The sequence below is a fragment of the Amia ocellicauda genome, chromosome 12 (assembly GCF_036373705.1).
Source record: "Amia ocellicauda isolate fAmiCal2 chromosome 12, fAmiCal2.hap1, whole genome shotgun sequence".
NCBI classification, from domain to species: domain Eukaryota; kingdom Metazoa; phylum Chordata; class Actinopteri; order Amiiformes; family Amiidae; genus Amia; species Amia ocellicauda.
The window spans coordinates 3,466,650-3,488,368 of record NC_089861.1 but is presented as its reverse complement, the minus strand read 5'-3'; the positions used below and the strand labels follow the sequence as shown (position 1 = coordinate 3,488,368).

The window sequence follows — 21,719 nt, the reverse complement described above, 5'->3', positions numbered from 1 at the left end:
AGCTAAAACTTAGTATAACAATTAAAAATACAAGTCTGGTGACCCAAAACCAGGGCTCTACGATTACTTTTTTCCTTAGGGGCCGAGTCCAAAATGTAGGGGGACACTAAAAACAATTAGTGGCACATCATCATAAATGCTTCATATTGAATGCTAAAATGAAAAACAAATGCAACAATACATTTAAATACAGTGCTGTACAGTGGAGCCTCGTGTGGTGGCAGTCGGGTCATATAGGGCACTTGGGGGTAAAAAGGGCAGGGGAAAGAAAATGCACGTCCCTGTGTAAATACACGCACACAGCAGCGCCGCTGCAAACTCACAAACAAACTCACTACACGTTTTCCATCTGTTTTCCCGTTTATGATATGCATTTATATTTTGAATTCAGTGTGTGGCACTAGTTTGATCATACAGTGCAATGCGCCCCGGCTGACAACGCACTTCCACAGGCTCTGAGCAGCGCCCTACACATTTAAAGACGTGTCTTAAAAATCACCTTTTGATTGTCTTAAAATAATCTCTTCAGATCTTGTATTGCTTGCTCTCCTTTATTGGCTAAGCTAGCTGCTTGTTTTCTTGCTGGTTTTGTTGTGTCTGTGAATACTGCACTACTGTAAATAAATACAATGTATAATACTAATGTAAAGAAACGGGCGGAGCATTATTGCATGTGTAAGTGTGTTTAATGACGAGGCGCTACGCCAGCTCTGATCGGACATCCAGCCAAGGAGCCGCTGCGACACTGCGGCACGACGCCATTGTGCCGCCTCGTTAATTGCGACAGTCCACACCCAACTACAGTTCCCACATTTGATACCGTAACTACCACCAGTGTAAAACATCGGTATTATCATGACCACGTCAATGTACTCAAATACTGTTTTCGCACTGTGCGCCCAAACTGCACTTCACACTCGCACAATAGTATTTTACTCGCAAATGCCCCACTAACACGCTACTTCTCACAGCACGGGTCAGCTTAAAAATGCAGCGCTCAAATAGGCTTATGCATGTTGTGTATCGTGGTTCCGTGGCATCTGTTCAATTGGTACATGTGCTCTGCAGTGCTGAAGGTCGGATGCTACAGCAACATTCCCTGTTCATGGTGCTGAAAATACAGCATACAATATGGCATGGTTTCTGATCTGTAAATGTTTTATTTTTTGCACATACAGACAAGCTTGATTCAATATACAGCGATAGTAATGCTTTTTGTGGGGTGGAGTCTATATGATTTGGGGTTGGGGGGGCCCAGGGACGTGCTCCGCCCCTGAGAGAACCGCAATGTATTATTTTGGGGGGCTACCTTTCACCCTATATATATATATATATATATATATATAAACCGTGCATTATTATGTTCAATTTAAGTATCTACAACGAATTAAAACAGAGGACAATAAGCTTACATAACATCAAACCCGACCCTGAACCAAGCCGGAACCGAGCCGAGGTACGGAAAGCCACTCGAAGTGCTGACGGGTGGGATTGCCGCAAGTATTAATACAGCGCATGCGCCGGCGAGGGATGGGCCTTGGTAACCAGGTGTGATGACGTCACAACGGGAGAGTCGTTATAGCCCAGGTAATTGTTGAATTAACACTCTCTGCCTGGACACCCAAAGAGATGGTAAGGCTCTTTATTCTCCAATAACTGTATGGCTTTTAATGTATTATTTATTCAATTTATTTAAATAAAACAATAATACCCATAGAACATGTATGGTACCAGTATGAGACAACTGAGAAACATTGTTCTATTTCTATAAGACATGTGTATATTGACATTTGGTCCTGTCACAGTCCTAAATGTAGATAAATAAAATCATACCAAAATGTACTAGTCTGTCTTCAAATGAATGGTGTGGGAGGATAATGTTCATGTGACTGATATCTTTTTTGTATGTGACAATTTAGCCTTCCAGTGACCTCCAATGCAGGAATATTGCCAACAACGAAAGAATGGATTATTCAATCTCTACTTGAAGGCAGAGCCCCTGGGAGAACAGCCCCTGGGTGCAGGGTCCCAGAGCGCACGGTCCCAGGGCATACAAAGAGGTGGAGACAAGGAGCAGCGTGTATTACATCAGGACTGGGTCTGAGGAAGACATGTCATGTGAGTAAATAAACAAAAGCAACATGGCTAGTTAGGGGTTCAGTAAGGCTAATAACAGAGAAGGAGAATTACTCAGGCCTCCCCAGTAGGCACGGCAACTCCATTTAATTGCCAAAATATTGTGAGATGCTGGATTCTTTTTTCCTCACTCATTACATTACCGTCATTTAGCAGACGCCCTTATCCAGAGCGACTTACATTTGTGGCCATTTATACAGCTGGGCATTTTACGGGAGCAATCTAAGTGAAGTATCTTGCTCAAGGGTACAACAGCACTGCCCCACCTCAGATTTGAGTACACAACCTTCCAGTTATGAGTCCAGAGCCCCAACCACTACTCCACAGTGCTGCCATGACATTGAAGAAGCAGAGAAAGACTATTCTGATGAGTGGTGTGGGAGGGACTACATATCGCTTATACGTATACGGGGGAAAACTGGGAATGACTCCAGAAAAAACTAATAACAGATACACACCAATATTACATATGTATATGGTATAGGGAAATATTGATAATCTTTTTGTTAGTTACATTTTAAAATAATCACAGATCAACGTAACTTTAACATTACTGATTCTAGGATACAAATATATAATTAATTGTAACAATTGCATTAGACAGTTAAGGAAATACCAGCATTTACAGTAGTACAAATAAGCTTGTTTACCTGAACCTACTGGGGGATAACAAGACACAGCCCCTCTACAGTGGAGCAGAGAGGATAGGAAGGTCTTCATCATGAATACCTAATTGTGCATGAAGTCGATCACTCTGTATACTACTGGCCCTGACCCAATCAGCATCTCTCCTCATTTTGGGTGGTACCCTAATTATTAGGAACCAGCTCATTGCCATATAGGACAGAGACGTGCCATGACCTAATCACCACCTTCCACAGACCCTCCTTCCATTGTCCTCATCTCTTAGACCAGTTCAAACCTGAACTCCAAGAGCAGGGGTTAGATTGGACTTGTTTAAATTTCTCTGTGCTTGTAGCCTTACTCAAAGACTTGACCGAATGCTTTGTTCACGCTAAACTTGATTTACATGAACTGATCACTCAAAAGCAGTTCCTCGATCATGTGAATGACTCCAGCGGCAAAAACACAAAAGACGTGTATAGCCTTCTAAGAACAATGGTAATTCATATCCTATCTCTGCTAGTACCTGCTAGGTGTTTGTATGCCTTTTTTGTTTGTTTCATTACCACAATGTTTTGTGATCATGGTTACAGTAATTACTAATATTAAACCATACTTGAGTACTATTTGGTGGTTTAGCTTGCACTGAATATTAGCTCCCGTCTGAGTTATTTATGAGTATGAATCTGCTGGTGTGACCATAGATAAAATAAGGAAACTGTAATGTCACAAACTATAGACAGATACGAGGGAATGTACGGTTTTGTCTGCGTGTTATGTGGTTCTTTTCCTATGCAGTTTTATTTTTGCTGAATGGATACACTAAAGAACTATAGCTATCTGATTACTGTTTGAATGTGTTGCTGTGTTGCTGACCGCAATGGAAATGATTTACAATTAGTGTGCATATCTCTGCTTTAAGTGTGGGACAATCAGGCCTTAGTTGCATTAATAATATTGCTTATATGGGCAATTGCAGACTTGTCTTGGAGTCCTATTAACAGAATATTTATATTCAAGTAGGCAGGTTACTGGTCAGCGTTCAGCGTTTTTAATGGTAGGATTGTCTACACCTACCTGGCACCCCAGAGCACATATTGTTACACTTGGACATTTCCAACTTAGACAAACCAGGTTTTAACTTTATTTTAATATACCTCTGTATATAAAAGAATGCCTAATATATGCAGAAAATTTAATAAGTTTGCTGGCTGTAGTAAAACATTTTCTTGTGTACAACTTAGTCTTGGTATTCCCAGAGTAATAATATGAAGCTTGTATTATCGGAGCGTAGGGGATATAGTATCTTAAGATATATTGTTCTGGAGCTATCCACCGTCTTTCAAATCTTTCTAACCCATTAAAGAATTGGATTGGTGAGTGTTTTAATGTCCAGAAGCCCACTTAAATGCCTGTAAGTATTTTTCCTAATTTTGCCTTTGCTTTGTTTTAGCAGGAACCTCTGTCTGGCAAACGCAATATAACAATAAGATGGGCAATGCCACCGGAGAAGCGGCTTGTGGACCTTGTGTTCGAGGCCTGTGGGCCCCAGGGGACTGCAGTGACAGCCTGGGAGAAGGCCCACATGGAACAGAAACTGGAACAAATGAGGTTAGGGTGAAAGACATATTTAATAGTAATGTTGCACTGTGATAAAGTATTAGCCAATTGTAACTGATGAGCAATGACTCCACAGATTAGATCAGTGGTTCCCAAACTTTCTGGGTGGCGCCCCCCAAAAACATTTGGGTAACAGCTCGCGTCCCCGCCCATGTCCCACACGCTCATATTTATATTACCGGATTTTTTTTTAAAGCCCTAACGTTTACCAAGGCTGAACATACATTAAAACTTGTTTGCATTTCACTTTTCACAATTTTATTTGGCCATTCACATTGGAATCTCTCTGCATTGACCTATTCTTACTCCATCTAGTACGGATGAGCCTGAATCAACATAGTTACAGAAGATACAGTAATGCTATCTTTCCATTTCATACAATTTTACTAGTTATTTAATAAATATATACACTGATCAGCCATAACATTATGAGCACTGACAGGTGAAGTGAATAACACTGATAATCTCGTTATCATGGCACCTGTCAGTGGGTGGGATATATTAGGCAGCAAGTGAACATTTTGTCCTCAAAGTTGATGTGTTGGAAGCAGGAAAAATGGGCAGCGTAAGGATCTGAGCGACTTTGACAAGGGCCAAATTGTGATGGCTAGACAACTGGGTCAGAGCATCTCCAAAACTGCAGCTCTGCCCTCATGGATTTCTTGTGACTTTTTACCCGTTCAACTCTTAGCCCACAGTTTGGGAACCTCTGGCTTAGATGACCATTTTCACTGTCCTGCTGTTTTTTGCTTTTTGCTTTTTTCCTGCTGTTTTGTGCTTATTTTGCTTTTCTTTGACATTTGCACTTATTTACGGATATGAAACCTGTTATCAGTCACTTGTCACTGCTGCTAGATATCCCCCTTTTTTGTGGTTGGGCTTCTTTGAGCAGCATTTGGAGGTGACTTACAATAGAAAAAAATATACTTTATTCTCATTTAAGTGTTTTGAGGTTATACACTCACCTAAAGGATTATTAGGAACACCATACTAATACTGTGTTTGACCCCCTTTCGCCTTCAGAACTGCCTTAATTCTACATGGCATTGATTCAACAAGGTGCTGAAAGCATTCTTTAGAAATGTTGGCCCATATTGATAGGATAGCATCTTGCAGTTGATGGAGATTTGTGGGATGCACATCCAGGGCACGAAGCTCCCGTTCCACCACATCCCAAAGATGCTCTATTGGGTTGAGATCTGGTGACTGTGGGGGCCAGTTTAGTACAGTGAACTCATTGTCATGTTCAAGAAACCAATTTGAAATGATTCGACCTTTGTGACATGGTGCATTATCCTGCTGGAAGTAGCCATCAGAGGATGGGTACATGGTGGTCATAAAGGGATGGACATGGTCAGAAACAATGCTCAGGTAGGCCGTGGCATTTAAACGATGCCCAATTGGCACTAAGGGGCCTAAAGTGTGCCAAGAAAACATCCCCCACACCATTACACCACCACCACCAGCCTGCACAGTGGTAACAAGGCATGATGGATCCATGTTCTCATTCTGTTTACGCCAAATTCTGACTCTACCATCTGAATGTCTCAACAGAAATCGAGACTCATCAGACCAGGCAACATTTTTCCAGTCTTCAACTGTCCAATTTTGGTGAGCTTGTGCAAATTGTAGCCTCTTTTTCCTATTTGTAGTGGAGATGAGTGGTACCCGGTGGGGTCTTCTGCTGTTGTAGCCCATCCGCCTCAAGGTTGTACGTGTTGTGGCTTCACAAATGCTTTGCTGCATACCTCGGTTGTAACGAGTGGTTATTTCAGTCAAAGTTGCTCTTCTATCAGCTTGAATCAGTCGGCCCATTCTCCTCTGACCTCTAGCATCAACAAGGCATTTTCGCCCACAGGACTGCCGCATACTGGATGTTTTTCCCTTTTCACACCATTCTTTGTAAACCCTAGAAATGGTTGTGCGTGAAAATCCCAGTAACTGAGCAGATTGTGAAATACTCAGACCGGCCCGTCTGGCACCAACAACCATGCCACGCTCAAAATTGCTTAAATCACCTTTCTTTCCCATTCAGACATTCAGTTTGGAGTTCAGGAGATTGTCTTGACCAGGACCACACCCCTAAATGCATTGAAGCAACTGCCATGTGATTGGTTGGTTAGATAATTGAATTAATGAGAAATTGAACAGGTGTTCCTAATAATCCTTTAGGTGAGTGTATATGTATGTGTAAACCTCTCCAACAGGTTTTGAAATAAAGTCATGTAGAGATTTGGCATGAAGAAAATTACCTACCCTTTTAAGCCCTCAATTACCAGAATGTCCTTAATTGAACAAGTTAATTGCTTAATTGGTCAATAATTTCCATGTGGTCTCAGTATGTTGAAATTAGCGATATAAGGCGAGTGACAAAACATACTGGATAAATTCTTTGGATAAAATATGCTTTAATCTTGGCTGCAGGTGTTTTCAGGTTACATATGTACGTGTAAATCCAGACTGTAGTCCATATAAGGATTCTTTCCTTTCAGTGTAAATTGATTACATTATGCTCCATAGGAAGGCAACTGAAAAAGATAAAATTGTTAACTTTTTTGCCTGTGACTATTAAGGTTACATTCCCCAAGAATAGATTTGTCCTGTATCTGTAATGTGTAGCAGATATGGTGAAAAAAGTAAATCTACTGTATAACTCTTCACAGACTTCAAGTTTGTGAGAAAGACCATGAACTGCAGAAAGTGAAGAAAGACATGGATGTTCTTGAACAAGAAGCAAGCAGCCTGACTGAGAGTTTGGATGTGAGCAGACAGGAAACAGAGGTACCCAGGCTGTTAGTGCTTTGGGGAGCACAAAATGATTATGGATCTGATGTAGGAAGAGTAGGGCCATTTCTAGCCTTTTAGGGGCCCTTAGCAGGATCTGAATTCCCCCCAATTTCACTGCAGCCCACTTGGCACAACATCAAACTAACACAGGCTTGTAAACGTTTGTATAAGCACACATATGCATGACCATAAAATTCACAAATCTACATGTAAAGACTAAAGAGGTACCGGTTAGCAGCTACATCAGGGGTGTCAAACTCAGTTTTACACCAAGGGCCATATGATCATTTCAAGTTTCATTCGAGGGCCGCATAAATATTTGCTCGTCCCTATTTATAATTCACTGTTTATTGAAAGAAATTGGAAAAACTCTAAATTTAAATAGTTAGAATTATACTTTTTTTTTGTTTACATTTACGATTATTCAAAACACAGATCTGACCTAATTCCTGCTCTGAGGGGGTTCATTTGTTCAAGAGACCTGACACCTTTTTCGTGAGACTATTTTGTCAATGTCCGGTGTAATGTCTTGTGCTGAAGCGATCTTCGGTACGGAGTGTAGATGTCGTTGTGATGTCTTGGGGATGTGTTGAGCTTCATCAGTGACAGCTGTCCGCACAGGTCTGCGCTTTAAACACTGAGGACTTGTGCAGCGCGCAGGTGGGTCTGTGGTACCGGCACTGTAATAAGGGCTAAAACTGCAGCGTCAACAGAACTGAACTTCGCCTTCAGTGTGTCATTGATGCAGGACTGTATCAATTAAAAACAACTTTCACACTGCATCAATCTCCAAAGGTCTTGTTAAGATTATGCAAGTTCTCCTTTGGTAATTGCGCAGCGAGCAGCAATCTTAATCAAACCAAAAGAATAAATCGAAAATAGGAGTTTAAACAGAACAATCTAATCACAATACAAGATCGTAAAATATAACCATATGTGAAACCAAATACAGAAGAACAGTGAACGAAATAGTGCAAATAACTAAAAAAACAAAACCAATAATAGAAACAACCCAATAGTGAAAACAGTGATTGATGCTCGCTAGAATAAAAACACATGCAATTATTAACAATTGAATACATTCAGATCTCAAATGCAACTGCTTAAGAGTTCTCTGTTTAGTCTCGTAGTGCCGCCATTTATTGAATTATTTCATCACGGCCAAACTCTCCTTACAAACGAGGCATGCAGGTTTTAAACTGCTCCACAAACAGATATTCCCACTCCAACCTTTCCTGAAACACTCTTCTTTCCTTGTCGATTTTTTTTTTCTTGGACATTTTGAGTTGAGTTCATTGCAGATTACTGAAAGAACAGGAGTTCAGACAGTAGCTCACCCTACCTCGCGCCAATGACACTCACAATGGCTGATGGGGATTGTAGTTTTCACACAGAATTTCCTCATTCACAAGCTGTTGCGGGTCTAACTACTCAATGATACACCACCTTTGTAGAGTTTGACACCCCTGAGCTACATCATCTTTTATCAAAAAGGATCTGGAAGACAGTTGGAACACCACAATTACATCATGATTTTGGTCACTAGAAGCCACTGTTTGGAACTGTAACACAAAACAAACACTAACCTGAAGAACTGACAAGGTTCCCCCCCAAAAAAAAATAACAAGCTATTAAATTATACATGCATTAGAACAGTGTTGCCCAAACAGAATCCTCAAGGGCCCCTCTCCAACAGGTTTTATAGGTAACCTTTAATTGTCAATGTCTTAACACTTGAAACCATTTCAATGTAATCAATTAAGCAGGTGATTTGTGAAATAAAGTCATGTAGAGATTTGGCATGAATAAAATGACCTGCCCTTTTAAGCCCTCAATAACCAGAATTCCCTTAATTGGACAAGTTAATTGCTTAATTGACCAATCACTTCCATGTGGTCCCAGTATGTTGAAATGAGTGATTTAGGGTGACTGACAAGACATACTGCATAAATTCTCTGCATATAATATACTTTAATCTTGGCGGCAAGTGTTTTCAGGTTACATATGTACATGTAAATCCAGACTATAGGCCTGTTATCAGTCACTTGTGACATCTGCTAGATATCCCCCTTTTTGTGGTTGGGCTTCTTTGAGCAGCATTTGGAGGTGACTTACACGATAGAAAAAATATACCTGATTCTCGTTCAAGTGTTTTGAGGTTATATATGTATGTGTAAATCTATATATTTGTATTATAAGGAATCTTTCCTTTAAGTTGTGTAAATTGATTACATTATGCTCCATAGGAAGGCAACTTTGGTTAACTTTTTTGCCAGTGTCTATTAAGGTTACATTCCCCAAGAATAGATTTGTCCTGTATCTGTATATATATATATATATATATATATATATATATATATATATATATACACACACTAGGGGTATAACGATTCTCCACATCAATTAGATGTTTAGGTCACGATTCGACTCGATTTTCAAGTATCTACTTTTTTTCAGTGCTGATTACACTGCTGTTAAGACTATTGGCCCTGTTTTATGAATGAAAATACTTGCTTTTTATTAAAACAACTTCTGTAAATACAATGTAAAAATTAAAAAATAAAATAGAACATTTAAATTAACACTCAAGCATGAACAACTCTCAAAAATAGAACACTTACAATAGCAATGTAAATTTGTTTAAATTGGTGGCAACTATGTCCAGCACTTGTTGCCTATTTTCATATAACTATTTACACCTTGGCATATATTTGGAAATGCACTACACCCAGTGTTTTCCACCACCGAAAAAGGCTGCAGATCCATTGCCATAAACTTCGCTATTGCATTTGTTATTTCTTTGGCACAAGTAGACTTTATTGGTAGTTTGGCTCTAAATGTAGCTGGGATAGTAGGTTGAGTGAATGTTTTCTTTCCACTTATATGAATTTCTTTGTGATGCCTCCGCATATGACCTGCCACATTTGATGCGTTTACCAGAGGCGGAGTATGACACCCGCGTGTAGCAAACACTGCAAACTGTAGTTCAACGACAGGAACATTGTTCTCATAACTCTTTGGGAATGCAAAATGTTGCCATACTGCAGATTTCAAAGGATCAGGGAGCATTTCAAGCTCAATAGTTTCACCTCCTGGTCCTGAAGCAGCCATTGTATTTTCTAGAGAAGCGAATATGGCAAAGACATGGAGGGTGCGGGGGTAGTAGCAAGTTAGCACGGATCTATTTAATCAATGACTGCATACAAAAACTAGCTTATTAAAAGTAACGACTCTTCCGAAGTTAAATAAATAATAGACATGCAGGTATTGAGTGGTATATTTGCTTTTAACAGTTTTGTGAGTTCAATTAGTTTAATACCAACTCCTTTACATTAACCGTATACGATCAGTTGCATGGATATGGTGGAGGTGGTAACAGCTGGCCACAATCAATGACGCGCAGTCACTTAAACACAGAGTCGCTAACTCCTTTTACATTTCGCAGTTCGAAATCGAACCTAATAATTTTCGATTTTCAAACTAGAATCAAATCGTTACACCCCTAATATATACTGTATAACTGTTCAGAGACTTCAAGCTCGGGAGAAAGACCATGAGCTGCAGGAAGTGAAGAAAGACAAATACCTTCAATTACCAGAATTACCCTAATTTAATAAGATAATTGCTTAATTGATCAAACACTTCCATGTGGTAACAGTCTGTTGAAATTAGCAGTTAAGGGTGATTGACAAAAGTTACTGGATACACTCTCTCCAGTATCATGTTTGGGCAGCACTGCGTTAGAACTTTATGGACAAACATGTCGTGAAGTATAATGTATTGTATTGTAAATGTACTGTACACAATTGCTTGCAAACTAGGTCTGTCTGTTGTTCCCACATTACACTAGTCTGTCAGTCAACAAAGGTCCTGACTGATAATGAATATACTTCTTTAAACCGTCAAAGTGTATATCTAGACCAGGGGTTTTCAAACCGGTCCTGGAGTACCCCCTGCCCTGCTGGTTTTTGTTCCACCCTAGGTCGTAAGTACTTAATTGAATTCTTAATTGACCTAACAAAGTAATATAGCATTCAATTAGGTAATTTAGACCTAGGTTGGAACAAAAACCAGCAGGGCAGGGGGTACTCCAGGACCAGTTTGAAAACCCCTGATCTAGACTAAGATAAAATTGCCAAATCCCATTGATCTAGCAGTGTTAAAGCATAGATTTAGGCATACATCATTTTACACACCCCTCGCCTCCACAGGCACTCCTTTCTAAAAAAAAGAAACATCACGATGAGATTGAGCGACTCCGAGCAGATCAAGAGGAGCAGAAGAAATCCAATGCCTCACTTCAAGAATATGTGCAAGAGCTACTCCTTATGCATAGGACAAACCTTGGGAAGGTGAATCAGCTCAGCCTCACTCTGGAGGCAGGGCAGAAGAAGATCCAAATTCTCACTGAAGACTCCGAGAAGGACAAATCAAGCATTCGCAAGCTTCAGGACGAAAGGCAACAGTTGCTGTCCGAGCAGAAGTCTAATGCTTTGAGAATGGATGAGCTGAAAGACGGCTTTGAAAAACAGAGATCCAGCCATGAAGCCCAGATTCAACACCTCACTGCCCAGCTTGAGAAGGCTCGGGTTTCTGATCAAGTGCGGTGCGAGGAACTGATTTCTGGGCAGAAGAAGATCCAGATTCTCACTGAAGACTCTGAGAAGGACAAATCAATCATTCGCAAGCTTGAGGATGAAAGGCAACAATTGCTGTCTGAGCAGAAGTCTAATGCTTTGAGAATGGATGAGCTGAAAGACGACTTTGAAAAACAGAGATCCAGCCATGAAGCCCAGATTCAACACCTCACTGCCCAGCTTGAGAAGGCTCGGGTTTCTGATCAAGTGCGGTGCGAGGAACTGATTTCTGGGCAGAAGAAGATCCAGATTCTCACTGAAGACTCTGAGAAGGACAAATCAAGCATTCGCAAGCTTGAGGACGAAAGGCAACAGTTGCTGTCTGAGCAGAAGTCTAATGCTTTGAGAATGGATGAGCTGAAAGACGGCTTTGAAAAACAGAGATCCAGCCATCAAGCCCAGATTCAACACCTCACTGCCCTGCTTGAGAAGGCTCGGGTTTCTGATCAAGTGCGGTGCGAGGAACTGATTTCTGGGCAGAAGAAGATCCAGATTCTCACTAAAGACTCTGAGAAGGACAAATCAAGCATTCGCAAGCTTGAGGACGAAAGGCAACAGTTGCTGTCTGAGCAGAAGTCTAATGCTTTGAGAATGGATGAGCTAAAAGACGGCTTTGAAAAACAGAGATCCAGCAATCAAGCCCAGATTCAACACCTCACTGCCCAGCTTGAGAAGGCTCGGGTTTCTGATCAAGTGCGGTGCGAGGAACTGATTTCTGGGCAGAAGAAGATCCAGATTCTCACTGAAGACTCTGAGAAGGACAAATCAATCATTCGCAAGCTTGAGGACGAAAGGCAACAATTGCTGTCTGAGCAGAAGTCTAATGCTTTGAGAATGGATGAGCTAAAAGACGGCTTTGAAAAACAGAGATCCAGCCATGAAGCCCAGATTCAACACCTCACTGCCCAGCTTGAGAAGGCTCGGGTTTCTGATCAAGTGCGGTGCAAGGAATTGATTTCTGGGCAGAAGAAGATCCAGATTCTCACGGAAGACTCTGAGAAGGACAAATCAAGCATTCGCAAGCTTGAGGACGAAAGGCAACAATTGCTGTCCGAGCAGAAGTCTAATGCTTTGAGAATGGATGAGCTGAAAGACGGCTTTGAAAAACAGAGATCCAGCCATGAAGCCCAGATTCAACACCTCACTGCCCAGCTTGAGAAGGCTCGGGTTTCTGATCAAGTGCGGTGCGAGGAATTGATTTCTGGGCAGAAGAAGATCCAGATTCTCACTGAAGACTCTGAGAAGGACAAATCAATCATTCGCATGATTGAGGACGAAAGGCAACAGTTGCTGTCCGAGCAGAAGTCTAATGCTTTGAGAATGGATGAGCTGAAAGACGGCTTTGAAAAACAGAGATCCAGCCATGAAGCCCAGATTCAACACCTCACTGCCCAGCTTGAGAAGGCTCGGGTTTCTGATCAAGTGCGGTGCAAGGAATTGATTTCTGGGCAGAAGAAGATCCAGATTCTCACGGAAGACTCTGAGAAGGACAAATCAAGCATTCGCAAGCTTGAGGACGAAAGGCAACAATTGCTGTCCGAGCAGAAGTCTAATGCTTTGAGAATGGATGAGCTGAAAGACGGCTTTGAAAAACAGAGATCCAGCCATGAAGCCCAGATTCAACACCTCACTGCCCAGCTTGAGAAGGCTCGGGTTTCTGATCAAGTGCGGTGCGAGGAACTGATTTCTGGGCTGAAGAAGATCCAGATTCTCACTAAAGACTCTGAGAAGGACAAATCAAGCATTCGCAAGCTTGAGGACGAAAGGCAACAGTTGCTGTCTGAGCAGAAGTCTAATGCTTTGAGAATGGATGAGCTAAAAGACGGCTTTGAAAAACAGAGATCCAGCAATCAAGCCCAGATTCAACACCTCACTGCCCAGCTTGAGAAGGCTCGGGTTTCTGATCAAGTGCGGTGCGAGGAACTGATTTCTGGGCAGAAGAAGATCCAGATTCTCACTGAAGACTCTGAGAAGGACAAATCAAGCATTTGCAAGCTTGAGGACGAAAGGCAACAGTTGCTGTCCGAGCAGAAGTCTAATGCTTTGAGAATGGATGAGCTCAGGTATACCCTGAATGAAGAGAGATCCAGCCATGAAGCCCAGATTCAACACCTCACTGCCCAGCTTGAGAAGGCTCGGGTTTCTGATCAAGTGCGGTGCAAGGAATTAATTTCTGGGCAGAAGAAGATCCAGATTCTCACTGAAGACTCTGAGAAGGACAAATCAAGCATTCGCAAGCTTGAGGACGAAAGGCAACAGTTACTGTCCGAGCAGAAGTCTAATGCTTTGAGAATGGATGAGCTGAAAGACGGCTTTGAAAAACAGAAATCCAGCCATGAAGCCCAGATTCAACACCTCACTGCCCAGCTTGAGAAGGCTCGGGTTTCTGATCAAGTGCGGTGCGAGGAATTGATTTCTGGGCAGAAGAAGATCCAGATTCTCACTGAAGACTCTGAGAAGGACAAATCAAGCATTCGCAAGCTTGAGGACGAAAGGCAACAGTTGCTGTCCCAGCAGAAGTCTAATGCTTTGAGAATGGATGAGGTCAGGTATACCCTGAATGAAGAGAGATCCAGCCATGAAGCCCAGATTCAACACCTCACTGCCCAGCTTGAGAAGGCTCGGGTTTCTGATCAAGTGCGGTGCGAGGAATTGATTTCTGGGCAGAAGAAGATCCAGATTCTCACTGAAGACTCTGAGAAGGACAAATCAAGCATTCGCAAGCTTGAGGACGAAAGGCAACAGTTGCTGTCTGAGCAGAAGTCTAATGCTTTGAGAATGGATGAGCTAAAAGACGGCTTTGAAAAACAGAGATCCAGCAATCAAGCCCAGATTCAACACCTCACTGCCCAGCTTGAGAAGGCTCGGGTTTCTGATCAAGTGCGGTGCGAGGAACTGATTTCTGGGCAGAAGAAGATCCAGATTCTCACTGAAGACTCTGAGAAGGACAAATCAAGCATTTGCAAGCTTGAGGACGAAAGGCAACAGTTGCTGTCCGAGCAGAAGTCTAATGCTTTGAGAATGGATGAGCTCAGGTATACCCTGAATGAAGAGAGATCCAGCCATGAAGCCCAGATTCAACACCTCACTGCCCAGCTTGAGAAGGCTCGGGTTTCTGATCAAGTGCGGTGCAAGGAATTAATTTCTGGGCAGAAGAAGATCCAGATTCTCACTGAAGACTCTGAGAAGGACAAATCAAGCATTCGCAAGCTTGAGGACGAAAGGCAACAGTTGCTGTCCGAGCAGAAGTCTAATGCTTTGAGAATGGATGAGCTGAAAGACGGCTTTGAAAAACAGAAATCCAGCCATGAAGCCCAGATTCAACACCTCACTGCCCAGCTTGAGAAGGCTCGGGTTTCTGATCAAGTGCGGTGCGAGGAATTGATTTCTGGGCAGAAGAAGATCCAGATTCTCACTGAAGACTCTGAGAAGGACAAATCAAGCATTCGCAAGCTTGAGGACGAAAGGCAACAGTTGCTGTCTGAGCAGAAGTCTAATGCTTTGAGAATGGATGAGCTGAAAGACGGCTTTGAAAAACAGAGATCCAGCCATGAAGCCCAGATTCAACACCTCACTGCCCAGCTTGAGAAGGCTCGGGTTTCTGATCAAGTGCGGTGCGAGGAATTGATTTCTGGGCAGAAGAAGATCCAGATTCTCACTGAAGACTCTGAGAAGGACAAATCAATAATTCGCATGATTGAGGACGAAAGGCAACAGTTGCTGTCCGAGCAGAAGTCTAATGCTTTGAGAATGGATGAGGTCAGGTATACCCTGAATGAAGAGAGATCCAGCCATGAAGCCCAGATTCAACACCTCACTGCCCAGCTTGAGAAGGCTCGGGTTTCTGATCAAGTGCGGTGCGAGGAATTGATTTCTGGGCAGAAGAAGATCCAGATTCTCACTGAAGACTCTGAGAAGGACAAATCAAGCATTCGCAAGCTTGAGGACGAAAGGCAACAGTTGCTGTCCGAGCAGAAGTCTAATGCTTTGAGAATGGTTGAGCTGAAAGACGACTTTGAAAAACAGAGATCCAGCCATGAAGCCCAGATTCAACACCTCACTGCCCAGCTTGAGAAGGCTTGGGTTTCTGATCAAGTGCGGTGCGAGGAATTGATTTCTGGGCAGAAGAAGATCCAGATTCTCACTGAAGACTCTGAGAAGGACAAATCAAGCATTCGCAAGCTTGAGGACCAAAGGGAACAGTTGCTGTCCGAGCAGAAGTCTAATGCTTTGAGAATGGTTGAGCTGAAAGACGGCTTTGAAAAACAGAGATCCAGCCATCAAGCCCAGATTCAACGCCTCACTGCCCAGCTTGAGAAGGCTCGGGTTTCTGATCAAGTGCGGTGCGAGGAATTGATTTCTGGGCAGAAGAAGATCCAGATTCTCACTGAAGACTCTGAGAAGGACAAATCAATCATTCGCATGATTGAGGACAAAAGGCAACAGTTGCTGTCCGAGCAGAAGTCTAATGCTTTGAGAATGGATGAGCTCAGGTATACCCTGAATGAAGAGAGATCCAGCCATGAAGCCCAGATTCAACACCTCACTGCCCAGCTTGAGAAGGCTCGGGTTTCTGATCAAGTGCGGTGCAAGGAATTGATTTCTGGGCAGAAGAAGATCCAGATTCTCACTGAAGACTCTGAGAAGGACAAATCAAGCATTCGCAAGCTTGAGGACAAAAGGCAACAGTTGCTGTCCGAGCAGAAGTCTAATGCTTTGAAAATGGTTGAGCTGAAAGACGACTTTGAAAAACAGAGATCCAGCCATGAAGCCCAGATTCAACACCTCACTGCCCAGCTTGAGAAGGCTCGGGTTTCTGATCAAGTGCGGTGCAAGGAATTGATTTCTGGGCAGAAGAAGATCCAGATTCTCACTGAAGACTCTGAGAAGGACAAATCAAGCATTCGCAAGCTTGAGGACGAAAGGCAACAGTTGCTGTCCGAGCAGAAGTCTAATGCTTTGAGAATGGATGAGGTCAGGTATACCCTGAATGAAGAGAGATCCAGCCATGAAGCCCAGATTCAACACCTCACAGCCCAGCTTGAGAAGGCTCGGGTTTCTGATCAAGTGCGGTGCGAGGAATTGATTTCTGGGCAGAAGAAGATCCAGATTCTCACTGAAGACTCTGAGAAGGACAAATCAAGCATTCGCAAGCTTGAGGACAAAAGGCAACAGTTGCTGTCCAAGCAGAAGTCTAATGCTTTGAGAATGGTTGAGCTGAAAGACGACTTTGAAAAACAGAGATCCAGCCATGAAGCCCAGATTCAACACCTCACTGCCCAGCTTGAGAAGGCTCGGGTTTCTGATCAAGTGCGGTGCAAGGAATTGATTTCTGGGCAGAAGAAGATCCAGATTCTCACTGAAGACTCTGAGAAGGACAAATCAAGCATTCGCAAGCTTGAGGACGAAAGGCAACAGTTGCTGTCCCAGCAGAAGTCTAATGCTTTGAGAATGGATGAGGTCAGGTATACCCTGAATGAAGAGAGATCCAGCCATGAAGCCCAGATTCAACACCTCACTGCCCAGCTTGAGAAGGCTCGGGTTTCTGATCAAGTGCGGTGCGAGGAACTGATTTCTGGGCAGAAGAAGATCCAGATTCTCACTGAAGACTCTGAGAAGGACAAATCAAGCATTCGCAAGCTTGAGGACCAAAGGGAACAGTTGCTGTCCGAGCAGAAGTCTAATGCTTTGAGAATGGATGAGCTGAAAGACGGCTTTGAAAAACAGAGATCCAGCCATGAAGCCCAGATTCAACGCCTCACTGCCCAGCTTGAGAAGGCTCGGGTTTCTGATCAAGTGCGGTGCGAGGAACTGATTTCTGGGCAGAAGAAGATCCAGATTCTCACGGAAGACTCTGAGAAGGACAAATCAAGCATTCGCAAGCTTGAGGACGAAAGGCAACAGTTACTGTCCGAGCAGAAGTCTAATGCTTTGAGAATGGATGAGCTCAGGTATACCCTGAATGAAGAGAGATCCAGCCATGAAGCCCAGATTCAACACCACAAATCACTACTGCAATTACAGGATGAGAGCAGTAGGCTGACACATGAAGACTGGAAGAAGACCCTCTGTGACTTGAAACAACAGCTAAAGGAAGTGAATGAAATGAATTTACTCATTGATGGAGAGAGCTCCATCATTTGCATCCTGCAGAGGGCTCTTGTGGCCAGGGGTGCGATGTGTGACAAACTCCTCTCTGAGAATAAGATATTTCAAACTGAGAGCACAGCTAATCAGGCTGAGATGCAACGCCTCACTGCACAGCTAGAGGAAGAGGGAAGGAAGTGCAGAATTCTCCAAGAAGAGCTGAACAAGCTGGACTTGAGGCGATGAACACCATTGATACCAGACTCAGGGAGAACATAGGAGAGTGGAGAGAGGGAAAAGAGATTGTAAACGTAACAAGGTAAGACATTGCAGAACAAGCCTCAGGATCACTTTCAAAATCTCATCTACGATTCTCATCTATGAATTGAGTAATTCATTCTGTCAGGGTTTACCCAGGACTGGATTACAAAGTAGTAATCTGCTCGTGCTGATGGCCTACCTGACCCACACTAAATAATAATCATAATTATTAACAATGAATAATTGCACAGCTTCAGAGCTGTAGCCAGGATTCTCATTGCCATCACAGACTATGTACACACTTTGGAGATCTTGATATATGTTTTTTCATTAGCCTGTTCTTAAAAGTCTACTGTTCCAGCTGCCTTAAACAGCTTTTTTCTAAGATAACCATACTCATTTATGGGTCACCCACTTTTAAGATATAACGGTTTGAGGGCTTTAGTTCTCATCAAGGATGAGTTGTAAGAAACCACGTAGGGCCCTCTTCTGTGATTCCTTCTCAAACTGTAAAAACTAGAGGAGCATGTTGGTCTCGGCAGTGGCCTATCAAATTAGCTGAACACACTCTTTTCCAAATCACTGTTGATCCAAACCTGTTCAAGTGTTGGTCATTGATTTTCACTGTTCTCTCTCAGGCCTTCCGAAGCTTCTGGCTGATCCACAGTCCAGGGCCCTTCCAGGCAGATCCCAGGGCACCAAGGAAGCCTTCAGTCTTCACAAGCAGAAAGGAGAGATATAGTGGAGCTTTGGCCCTGTCCAGTTACACAGGGAATATTAATCACAGAGTATTTAACCTTCAGATGCCCAGCCCACAGAGGAGTATCAGTCAGCCGTTAACACCCCCTCCTCTGCATCTTCACTCTTCTTTTTCCTCTGTCTATTTAGCTTAAATTTTGGCATGGATAGTCCTGCATATTTAACAAGATCGTTAACTCCCCCTTTTCTTCCGTCCTTGCGATGCAGTGCATTGTGGGAGGTGCAAGGAATTCCAGTGACGCTTTTCTCCCTCTCTATCAAACCGTAAACCTGCCTCAATTCATTTTCCAGGCTCTCTTTTAAAAACAACTATTTTAACACGATACCCCTGGATTGTATCAGAAACGCTTTTTTTTAACACATACAAGTTATTTCAACCAGCAATGTTTTCTATAAGGTGCCGTTAGAGACATAATTCACCCAGTAGTGCATATACTATATACTGAGATACTGTATACTGAGATACACTGATGTACACTATATACTGAGATACTGCATACTGAGATACACTATATACTGAGCTATACTGAGATGTATAATGAGATATACTATGTACTGAGATATACTGTATAATGAAATATATTGTATACTGAGACACACTGAGGTACACTATATACTGAGATATACTGAGATTTATAATGAGATATGCTATGCACTGAGATATAATGTACACTGAGATACACTATATACTGTATACTGAGATGCATACAGTGAGATTTCGCTTCTGTATACAGTGAGGTCGGTCATCAGTCTCATGCTGCTCAGCTCCATACTCATTATCTAACACAAACACCATTTTTAAGATATAGCTTGAGATGTAGCCAGGGTAGATTTGTATTTCTTTAAAAATACATTAGAATTGTTGACTGGCAATACATCCCACTAGAATTAGGTCTTTTGGAAGACAACAGCTGTCTCCCGCAACGGGTTTATGGATAATTACAATCATGTTGCGCTTTAATTGAAAACCAATAACAGTTGTTGGGGTTGGGGGGTGGATGTGTAGTCCAATACAATAGAGAATGTAATCTTGTTCCACTGGAACCCTGAGATTTCTGACTAAATGCAGCTGCCACACCCAGAGCATGTGCGACTGCTTCATAAGACACCTTTGAAACGAAAACGAAAAACAGTTGGGGAAAAATATATTTTTACGGGCAAGCCTAAACACTAAATGCAGAAAAAGTTTAACATTGCTTAATGTGCTTTAATGTAACAATACATTTTCAGGGTTTGTATGTTTACAGTTCCTAATGCTACCAATAAAATATGGAGACTTTTTACTAATATTAGCAATATAATAATGACATTAAGCCCTGCATATAATACATTTTAATGTGAATTGTATTGTAAATGTTGAGGAACATAACGTAGCTTACTGTTCTGAAAACCAACCTGTATACATCCAAACATCATAAATGACAAGACAGACACCCTCGACAAAATACTGGGGCCCGGATTAAATCAAAACTTTGACCCACCCGCTAATAGAAACTACAGAACTGTACATAGTCGCGGCTTCATTTTCAGTAAGATGACACTTTCTTCTAATCAGAAATGTAACCGCTATGATGTACAGCTTTGTAGTTTGCTATTAGTGGGTTGGTCAACGTTTTGATTTAATCGGCCCTGGATGTTTGAAGAAATATTAAAAGCATAAGTTTCATGTAAAGCATTATGGTAGTTAAGTAACAAATGACAAGAAAGACACCTAGCGCTCCCATATACAAAACATTGGATATTTTTATGAATATTAAAAGTATAACTGCTGTATTATAACCAATTGTGGATAATGTTAATAGGGACATGAATACTTATGTTTTTAATATTACTTTAAATGCTTATTCTTGAAAGTACTGGTCTGGTAGGTGTCTGTCTTTTAATTTATGAAGTTTGCATATCAATAATGTTTTAAGAACATTAACCCACATTAAGCATTTTCTACATTAAACAATATTCACATTAAGTGCATATATGCAGGTTATAATGATAGTAAAAACTATTGTCTTGTAATATCTGTACATACTTTATTATATACATACATACATTATATAACCGCTTAACTGTAAACATACAAACCCTAAAAATGTATTACTAAGTACATTAAGCAATGTTAAACATTTTCTGCATTTAGTGTTTAGACATATTTTTCCCCAACTGTTTTTCGTTTTCGTTTCAAAGGTGTCTTATGAAGCAGTCGCACATGCTCTGGGTGTGGCAGCTGCATTTAGTCAGAAATCTCAGGGTTCCAGTGGAACAAGATTACATTCTCTATTGTATTGGACTACACATCCCCCCACAACTGTTACTGATTATCTCATAAAGCGCAACATGATTGTAATTATCCATAAACCCATTGCGGGAGACAGCTGTTCTCTTCCAAAAGAGCTAATTCTAGTGGGATGTATTACCAGTCAATAACTCAAAGTGTTGTCTCTAGCAGCAGGCTTCATTCATGAATATTCATGAGCACACAAGCCTGAGGCAAAGGCCCTGGATCTAGGCGTGGTTTGTTAGCAAAGATGAGTGCTAGAGATTATAAGAACAGTAATTATTATTATTATCATTGTCAGTAGTAGTAGAAGTTTTAATACAAATGACACGAAGGTGTTCGGTATTTAATTGTGGCAACACAAGCGATAAAAAGAAGAATCTCTCTTTTCCGTTTTCTGCTGAATGATATTCTGTACATTTCAATTAATAAATGATACAAGAAATACTGAACACTTCCGAGACATTAGTATTACTGCTATTATCCATTTCTTATAAATGACAGTAATAATATTAACCCTCACGCTCTCTTATGTT

At 41.8% G+C, this 21,719-nt stretch overlaps 1 protein-coding gene across 3 annotated transcripts; it reads left to right on the top strand.

Moving 5' to 3' along the window:
* Positions 1 to 1,538: 1,538 nt before the first annotated feature.
* On the top strand, positions 1,539 to 19,798 carry LOC136764233 (trichohyalin). 3 transcript variants are annotated; one of them, XM_066718095.1, is made up of 6 exons: positions 1,539 to 1,632; positions 1,920 to 2,118; positions 4,217 to 4,371; positions 7,044 to 7,161; positions 11,400 to 18,210; positions 18,791 to 19,798. In XM_066718095.1, the coding sequence occupies exons 3-5, from the start codon at positions 4,259 to 4,261 to the stop codon at positions 18,135 to 18,137; spliced, it is 6,969 nt and encodes a 2,322-aa protein (XP_066574192.1). In that variant the 5' UTR covers positions 1,539 to 1,632; positions 1,920 to 2,118; positions 4,217 to 4,258; the 3' UTR covers positions 18,138 to 18,210; positions 18,791 to 19,798. The 3 variants fall into 3 exon arrangements, with proteins under 3 accessions (XP_066574192.1, XP_066574190.1, XP_066574191.1); XM_066718093.1 differs by having other exon boundaries at positions 11,379 to 18,210; XM_066718094.1 differs by having other exon boundaries at positions 4,214 to 4,371; positions 11,379 to 18,210.
* Positions 19,799 to 21,719: the final 1,921 nt, after the last annotated feature.

Coding starts and splice junctions, on each gene's coding strand:
- LOC136764233 (XM_066718093.1), top strand. CDS start 4,259: ATGCCACCGGAGAAGCGGCTTGTGGACCTTGTGTTCGAGGCCTGTGGG. Junction 4,372..7,043: donor CAGAAACTGGAACAAATGAG/GTTAGGGTGAAA, acceptor AACTCTTCACAG/ACTTCAAGTTTGTGAGAAAG. Junction 7,162..11,378: donor TGAGCAGACAGGAAACAGAG/GTACCCAGGCTG, acceptor TCGCCTCCACAG/GCACTCCTTTCTAAAAAAAA.